The sequence below is a fragment of the Bos taurus genome, chromosome 3, assembly GCF_002263795.3.
Source record: "Bos taurus isolate L1 Dominette 01449 registration number 42190680 breed Hereford chromosome 3, ARS-UCD2.0, whole genome shotgun sequence".
Classification (NCBI taxonomy): Eukaryota; Metazoa; Chordata; class Mammalia; order Artiodactyla; family Bovidae; genus Bos; species Bos taurus.
This window is the reverse complement of record NC_037330.1, coordinates 110,169,815-110,179,032: the sequence shown is the minus strand read 5'-3', so window position 1 is coordinate 110,179,032 and position 9,218 is coordinate 110,169,815. Positions and strand designations below refer to the sequence as shown.

Below are 9,218 nucleotides of genomic sequence, written 5' to 3'. Positions count from 1 at the left end.
TATGAAGCCCTCCCTGTCCTTCTTCAGTCCAGGCCTGGATTTGCCTCCCCAGATGGCAAGGTCACAGGGGAGAGACAGGGCCTGGGAACTGGGGGAAGGGGGTGGAGTGTATAAGGGGGAAATCTTGGAGGGGGGCTGCGGGCACCACTGGGTGAGGGGATGCAGACGGTGGGTCTGTCTGGCTTGTCAATGTGGCTATTAGTTCTGTGTGTGTGTGAGATAGAAGTGAATCCTGTGTGTGTGTGGGGGGGGTGGGGCGGGCGGCGGTATGTTGTGACTTACTGAGCCTGTGGGTGAAGGTGTCAGTCTGGCTGTTAGGTCTATGTGATGTGTTCCTATGATCGTTGGTGGTGGGTCTAAACATGTGTCAGTGTGAATGCTGATGACTGTCTATCTGGCCCGTTCAAGTCTAGCTTCTTTTTCTTCTTGAGGATTTCCATTTTTCTTGCCTGCACCTTCAGTCTCTCTGTCCCTACTAGATCATTCCCTAAGGGACACATTCTAGGATCTCATACCTTACCAAACATAAATCCTTTCCTTTTAAAGAGTTCTTAAAAAGATTATGACACTCCTCCTTCCACTTCCCCACCCCTAATTCACTCCTGAACCCACTTTACTCTGGCTTCTACCACTACCAGCCTATGGAAATCCACTCAGCAAGGTCATCAGTGGCCACAAGTCCAAAGTCCCCTCTTCTGGACTTGGCAGCATTTGATATGGGTGACTACTTGCTCTCTTCTGAAACACTCCCTACTCATGTCCAAAATGGAGTACTTGACTCAAGTACTCAGATCTTGACCTGGCCACCTTCCTGACCTCAGTAAATGGTGCCACCCTCTATACCCAGTTCCTCAAGCAGAAACTAGGAAGTTGTATTTGATTTTTCCCTATACCCTATCCATCACAAAGTCCATCCAGATAGAAGAATCTCCTCTGCTACCACCCTGGTCCTTGGGACTATTACAGTAGTCTTCCAACTGGTCTGTTTCCATTGGTGCACCACACTAAAGCCCTGGCAGCAATCGAGACACTGCCTGCTTCTTCAACCACATGTTAAACTACTCTCTCCTCTTCCTTTGCTCCAGCCACACTGGCTCCCTTTCAGCTCCTCAGATCACCACTTTTACGTCTCAGGGCCACTGCACTTGCCTCTCTTTCCCTGGAATTCTCATCCCCCCGTTCCTTATAGGTGTGCTGTCAGAGACAGATGGTCAGGGGTTTCACAGAAATGAAAGGTTTGGGAATCATCTCCCAGGGGAAAGGTCCAAAGATGTGACTGCTTCTCCCAAGAAGTTTCCCTGCCTCAACCTACACATATGAAAGGATGGGAGGAAAGGCTGGAAGTATGTTCTGCTTTAATGAAAGACCTGGACCTGGCAAGAGACGTTCTACTACTAAAATTATTTTAGACTACAGGAAGTTGAGGGAATTAAATGAAGTAAGACATATGGCACTTAGACTATTTCAGCACCCCCTTCCATTTCTTAGGGGTTCCTTGTCAGCTTCCTCAACCTCTTCACTAGTCAGAGCTAAGCTTCCCTACCCTGAGGCAAAACAGCTGCTCTCTTCTGCAACCTATCCCCTCTCACCCCAAGCATGGGAAGGAATAAACTGTTTCCAGGGTATTAATCACCTGAAAGCAGATGAGAACCAACTGGGAGGCCATTCTGAGTGGTGTTTGGCCAGAAGTGGTAAAGCACCGGTGCACTCCCAGTGTTTTTCAACTTCAGAAAATCGATTAAGGACAAAGCTGGCATTAAAAAAAAAAAATCTAGTAGAGATAACAGATTAGAAAATATCAGGGTGCACTGCACCACAACCCAATCATACATATATACGTATCTGTAAGAAAGATTTCCGGAAGCAATGTTTACCCTTTATACAGTTGGTATGAAGTAAAAAACATGCTGAGGCTGTATCAATTCAATGGGTCATGGGCTTTATGAGGTGTAGAAGGAAAGGAAATTGAGGCGCTAGGTGGGAGAGGATTATGAAATGCTTAGCATGTCAAACCCAAGTTGGGTTTGACATTTTCAAAGTTATTCAGTCATGCCTGACTGTTTGCGACCCCGTGGACTATACAGTCCATGGAATTCTCCAGGCCAGAATATTGGAGTGGGTAGCCATTCCCTTCTCCAGGGGACCTTCCTCACCCAGGGATCGAACCCAAGTCTCCCACATTGCAGGCGGATTCTATACCAGCTGAACCACAAGGGAAGCCCAGGAATACTGGAGCGGGTAGCCTACCCCTTCTCCAGCAGATCTTCCTGACCCGGGGTCTCCTGCATTGCAGGCAGATTCTTTACCACCTGAGCTATGAGGGAATATAAACAGAATAAAGTTGTTTTGTTCTATAAGCAATGGAAACCATCAGAAAGTGTTAAGTGATGAGAGGAATGGATGATCCAGTGTTTAGAGTACAGAGAAAAAACTGGAGAGGGAGGAGATTTAAAGTAGAGAGAAGCTAGGAAGCTGTTAAAGTAGTCTGAGAAAGGGAGTTAGGCCTAGCGGTTAGGATTTCGGGCTTTCCCTGCTGTAGCCCAGGTTCAATCCTTGGTCAGGGAACTGAGATACTGGAGATGGAGAGTTTCATTAAAAGATTTAGGAAGTCAAATGCGAGAACTTGGTAACTCTGTGAAGGCAGGAAATAAAGAGGCAACAAAAATGATGCCCAGCTAGATGCAATGAGGTATGCTGGATCATATCCTAGAATAGAAAAAAACATTAGTGGAAAAACTGGTGAAATCTGAATAAAGGCTGGAGCTTAGTTAACACTCATGTGCCAACCAACGTTTGTTAGTTTTACAAATGTATTGTGGCTAACGTGTTGCACTAGGGAAAACCAGGCGAGGAGTATAAGGATACTATGCATTACCTTGGAACTTTTCTAAAAAACTAAATTTATTCCAAAATAAGTTTATCAAAGATGAATGATGCATAGTTTTCTGGCTTGGGCACTTGGGAGCCAGGAGCTGGTGGTAAGGCTCGGCTTTAGACGTGCTGAGTTTGATGTCCTGTGACTAGAGGGTGAGATACCTAGGATTAAGTGTATATCGAGCTTAAGAAAGAGATCTGGATCAGAGAAAACAGACTGGAGGTCAGGGTGGCCTGATGGCCTTCCCTGTGAGATTGCCTTGCGGACACATATTCAAAGGCAGAGAACGATTTCATTCTTAGTGAGGCCTGGAGGCAGGATAACAAGTTTACTAGTGATCCTAGACTTACTGGGACTTCCCAGGTGGCACTAGTGGTAAAGGACCCGCCTACCAATGCAGGAGACGTAAGAGACGCAGATTCGATCCTTGGGTCGGGAAGATCCCCTGGAGAAGGAAAAGGCACCCCACTCCAGTATTCTGGCCTGGAGAAGTCCATAGAGTTGCAAAGAGTCGGACACAACTCAAGTGACTTAGCACGCATGCATATGTTTATAGAGCACTTACCACATGCCAGGCCCTGTTCCAAATGCTTTACATTAGCACATGGAATCGTCATACAATTCTATTTTACAGATAGGAAAACCATGAAGCAGGACTGCTTACACTTTAGTAGTGGCACTCAACTGGGGCAAGCATCAGAATCACCCGTGGAGCTTTCAAATAGACGTCTTAGAGAGTCAGGAAGCTAGCCAAAAGCTCACACCTATGCATAGCGATGGTGGTGTTGAACTAATGAGGAACTAGGCATGGTCATGTGAATCATCTCTTTCTCCCACTTATTCAGTGATTAGCTTGCTTCTTATGGTGGTACAAAGCATTTACCACCGGTGTACTAAAAAGTATATGGCATTTCAAATCTGATAGTAATTCAATACTGTAAACACAAATGTGCTATCTATAGGGAGTAACTTAGACAGATGATTTATTTCACCTCAGATAAACAAAAAACCTACTGTATGTGGTATTAAGAGCAGCACAGAATGGGATAAAGTTGGGCTTATCTTAGTCTAGGACCAAATGGTGCTCAAAGTATGGTTCCCAGACCAGCAGCATCACATCGATCAGAAATATCAGAAATGTAAAATCTCAGGCCACCCCCTCAAACTACTGGAGTAGGACCCAGCAAGCTGTGTCTGTAAGGAAGTTGAGATGCATGCTGTAGTTTGAGGATCACTGCTCCAAAGAAGCTTCAAATTGGCGGTTCTCTATTGTGACTAAGGATTAGAAGCTTTAAAAAATATTCCTAGTCTAGGCCCCAAACTTGTTAGAATCTGGGAGTGAGTGCAGGCTAATCAAGTAGATTAAAAAAGAAAACCCTCCAGGTGATTCTGATACATACATCTGGTTAAGAACTACTGTTTTAGTGGCACCAATCGAAAAATATCTACATTACTCATTACCAAAAAACTAGGTTAGAAAGTAAAATAAATACCTGGTTAACCACTTAAGAGTACACCAATTTCATGCAATATTATGCAACTGTCAGTAAGAGTAACGTAGCTATGTACTGATATAAAAACCATCTCCAATAGTGTTCAAGGAAAAAAGCAATATGCAGAACATTTTAAAATATTTTTTAAAAGGGACATGTGCATGCATATATTTTATAAAAGAAAAATATATCTCTAAAGGTTAGATAAGAAATTAGTAGCTGAAGCTTCCTCTGGGAAGGGAAGAAGGTGAATAAATTATAGGGATGGAAGAAACATTTTCACTGTATTTTCATCCTGTTTGCATTTTTTCTACATGTATGTATTATCTATTCAAATTAATTAATTAAAATATGTTTAAGCTTAGGGGCAATAAAGAACCATTGCTTTAGAGGGATGAGACTTTAGCAAGCAAACTGTCAGCTGCTGAAGGACAATCAGAGCATCAATGAAGGAAAGGGGCAGGAGGAAAGACAATCCTTGCAGGAAGTCCAATGCAGGTAATGCTCCCTCCACCCCCTTCCTGAGGCGATGTTAGGTAAACTCAGACTCAACCCAGAGGGCTCAATCGATCCACAGTCAGCTTTATTCTGAATTAACCATGTGTGGAAAGCACACATCAAAAGAGTAGAAAAAAATAGAGGAGCTCATCAAAAAAAGTTCCCTGGCAAGTGGGAGGGAGGGCATGACGTTAGGAGCCCTGTTTAGGGAAGGAAATGTTGTCCAGGTCATGGATGCCATTTCTGTCAATGATTCGAACACTGAAGGTTGGCAGATTCAGGATGAAGCGTTTCTGGAGCTGCAGAGAAACATGAAGGAAATCAGTCAACAAATTTTTATTGAGAACTGTGGTCCAGGCTCTGGTCGAGGCACTGGATATATAAGCAGATAGTGATTTTTGCGTTGGGGGCGCTTGGTACCCTACTGAGGAAAGCTGGTACTAAGATACTGAGAAAAGCCCAAACCGCAGCTGGCGGCTGACTGGAATGTAGTGAGCAGGAGCTTGACTCTGATCAGTCAGCTGCTGAAGAACGAGACAATCTAATGTTCTATTCCTCACAATCTGCCACCAATCAGGCCTGGTAAACACAGACTTCTCTTTCAAAACATCTCAAGGCAAGAAGCCAACTAAGGAGCTACTGCCCTAGGAAAAGCTCTGGACCAAAGCCATGTACTCCTAGGTCCAACAGTGTGCTCCAGCTACCCACCCACATTATAAGGACCAGGTGTATGTGAGTGTGTCTGTGTGTAGAGCTGGAGGCTGGTGGCAAGGATGGTCTCAGAACTGCTCTTGGAACAACCTCTACTTCTATCTTCTTCAATCTAAGCTGAACTGTCACTGAAGGAACCTCTTTGGACTCTAGTGTGACTGTCTGCTTGAGAGGCTGTTCTAAAGGACCTGTGATCTGTGCACACAAAACCAGACAGCCCCATCAACCTGGCTAGAGATCGCTGAAGAGCGCAGCTGAAGGAAACCTTCGCCTCTGTGGGTGACTCCTCCTGGACAGTTCACTTAATCTCTGGATAGAAGGCACAAAGCTGTACCTGCTCCCTTAGGGACATATCCTGAAAATGTGCCCCTCCCCTGGCCCAAGCCCTCCTTCCCTTGATGTTTCCCATCTCCCTTACAGATGAGGGCTAGGCAGCAACCACCACGTCCATTTCCATAGTCCTCCCTGGCTGATGACTCCTATGTCCAGAAAAAAGTTCCAAGATCAAGAAAAGGTGATAATAATAAGGAAATGTGGAGGATCCATGGGGAATAAAGTCTCAAAGCATTCCACATTCCAATGGCTTCTTCCTGGCAGACCCTTGCAACACTTAGAGCTGCGTGACTAACATGGCCTCCTGGTTGAATTTTTAAGAAAAGCACATGAGTTTATTCTCAGTTTCTGCTTTGGAAAGGAGATTTACAAACAAGAAGAAGAAGGGGCCCTGTGGACTGAAAATGACAGGCTTGTGTAAGAGGCAAACTGACATTACTGATGCTACCAGCTGCTCTCAACCTCCTACTCTCTTCTCACTAGAGTACAAATTCAAGTTCATCCTTAGGCTATAGGAACAACAAAAGAATTACAAAGCCTAAAGGAGCTGCTTTCTTTTCCTCCTCATCCTCCTTTCACACCAGAGCCTCAGACTCCTCGCAGAAGTATTAGAAGGGGAAGGGCCCATGTTCCTGGCCTCATAAACTAAAGGCTACTCTCTCCATCTGCCCAAAGCCTGCTCGTTACCTTCTATGGCCTCCTGAATTCCCAGGGGTGGCTTTCCCTCCCAGACTCACGTACTGTTAAGAAAGCAGACTTTATGGCAACCCCAGGTAGCACAAAAATGGAGCAGGTATAAAATCCAGCACAAGAGTTCTTAAAGTACGGCCCCCAGTTACCACCTGCAGCAAAATCACCTGGGACTGCGGGCCAAGACAGTCTCAAGAGCTACACCAGGACAACTAATTCAGAATGAAGATGAGGTGGAAAGCATGAATGTGCCTTTTTAAAAAAATCAAGTTCCCCAGATAATTCTTACACATGCTAAAATTTGAGAATCACTAGTCTGGAAGAAGCAAAAATAAAAGTAATTAGATTGTAGAATTGACATTGATGAGATGGTGACCCAGGAGAGAAAAAAAAAAAAAAAAAAACCAGCTTGTTATGCATCAAACTGTAACCCTGATAGGAACTTCACATATGGTTAGTGGATATTATACTTTCTGGCAAGGATCAGAAAAAAATGCAACTGGGGAAGGGAAACAATATTGGCCAACAGAGAGACAAAACATTCCTTTCAGGATCCCATGAAAGCTACTCACCTCCTCCAGACATTTCCTAAGAAGCTCCACTGCCTTCTCACGCGAGATAGCTGAAAGAGAACACGGAAGTCAGGCACTCAAGGCGCTGACACTAAGTAAAACTCTGCCACAACTGAGCTGAGCTTCTAACTTTCTCAGGTCAACATGACACACAAACAGATACGGCAAAAAAAAAAAAAGCTAAGGCTTCTGATGTACCACAAACTTTCTCTATATGCAGTTGAGTGTCCCAGGCCCAGCACTCAGGCAGCCACAAGCCATTGCAAATTGATTTGCTACAGAGAAGGGTAAGCGTGACGGAATCTGCCTCCCATGGCCAGTGCTTGCCTCCAGAGAAGTCCAGAGGCCTGCCAGTTCTTTATAGCCCATCCCCCAACTCCCAACAACCCCCAGCCTTCCTTTAGACCAGGGCTTAAATCAGCTCCATCTGCCCTGGCCAGCTGCAAATCAGGGAAAGGGAGGACAGGGCCAGTGTGTCAGCCTCACTTTGCCAGCTGGGCCCCAGTTTAACAATAGAAACAGAATTCATAGGATGGGGCTGAGTCTCTCGTAAAACAGGAGCCAAAGGAACTGTCCACAGGCATGGCAAACTGGGATGACATATGATGCAGTTTGGCTTCAGGGGTGGCTGGTGGTTATTTCAGTGGGCAAATCACTGTATTACTGACAGATGCCAAATCAAGCAATGGTCACTAGGAGGCCAGGTTAATCTTTTCAGGATGTGGCCTGGAGCCCCGGCATGGCTGAGTTGAGTGAGAGGGCAGCACCATGAAAAGAAAGAACTAGCTAGATTCTTCCTACACTAATAGGGAAGAGTGGAATGTAAGGCGAAAACTGGTTATCTGTGTTATCCCAAGTGCCTATTGCTCACAATGGCTGAAGTGAGGTTGGGGTTGGGGTCAGAAAGTAGAACTTAACGCAGAAGCACCCCTGTGTCTAGAGGTTTGCCAAGTGAACGGTTCATGGACAAGTAGACAGCCAGCTTTCTCATATAGGAGAGGGCAGCTATTATCTTCCCTGGTGGCTCAGAGGTTCAAGCGTCTGCCTCCAATGTGGGAGACCTGGGTTTGATCCCTGGGTCAGGAAGATCCCCTGGAGAAGGAAATGGTAACCCACTCCAGTATTCTTGCCTGGAGAATCCCATGGACAGAGAAGCCTGGTAGGCTACAGTCCACGGGGTTGCAAAGAGTCGGACACGACTGAGCAACTTCACTTACTTACTTAACGATCTACAGAAAAAAGCTTCCTGAGGGCACCTTCCTTGGCCACCCAACTCCAAGGGGTTGTACATAAAGCCAGGAAGCAGCTGAGGACAGGGCTTTGCTACTGTTCCCAGCTTAGAGAGCTGAAACTTACTTGGCGTGTAATATCGGTCCAGGATACTGAGAGTCAGGAAGGCACCATAGCCGTGGGCTGCGAAAGGGGCTTTTGCCAAGGCTGCCAGGTAGTCCATGTAGTAGAGTGCTGGACCCTCGTGCTCATCGTAGCCGGCCAGGAGGAGGTTGACATGATACGGGGTCTGCAAAGGAAAGACACTGAAGTGACGGTCAAGGCAGTAACACCAACATCTCTCATGGAAACAGGAACATTCCAACTGCTGATAAATAACAGCAGCAGCTGAGTAAATGATGATGAAAGAAAAGATTCAGAGAAATCTAAAGGACCCAGAGTGTGGTCAGAGGTAAAGGGAGGTCAGCTTGTTTTCTCTGAACAGAAGACCATTTGGACCACTTTGAGGTATTTGAAAAAGTTGCGTCTTAAAGCTCATGGACCAAAATCTGTTATAAAAGCATTTCAAAGGCAAAGCATGGGTGTTCTTGTGTTGTTCCTAACAGCTGAAACCAAAACACACTATTCTGAGAGTGTCAGGCCACAGGCTAAAGAAAGCTATAGCACCAACCACATCATCCAAAATAAAAAGGCTCAGTATGGGCATCTGGACCACAGTCTCAAATAGTGAACTGTATGTCTCACTATTAAGAAACTACGTCTTGGGCTACATTTAATAAATCCTGGACAGGGTGTGAAGGAAAGGCCGACGTTGCT

General features: G+C 45.4%; 1 protein-coding gene across 1 annotated transcript in view; it reads right to left on the bottom strand.

The window, feature by feature from the left end:
- Window positions 1-4,931: 4,931 nt before the first annotated feature.
- Window positions 4,932-9,218, bottom strand: part of PSMB2 (proteasome 20S subunit beta 2) — a 36,541-nt gene continuing 32,254 nt past the window's right edge. Inside the window, exons 4-6 of the mRNA NM_001015615.1 lie at window positions 8,529-8,691; window positions 7,173-7,222; window positions 4,932-5,165 (exon numbers count right to left, since the gene is read on the bottom strand). Coding sequence (NP_001015615.1) covers window positions 5,058-5,165; window positions 7,173-7,222; window positions 8,529-8,691 — 321 coding nt within the window. The 3' untranslated portion in view covers window positions 4,932-5,057. The remainder of the gene's footprint in view (window positions 5,166-7,172; window positions 7,223-8,528; window positions 8,692-9,218) is intronic.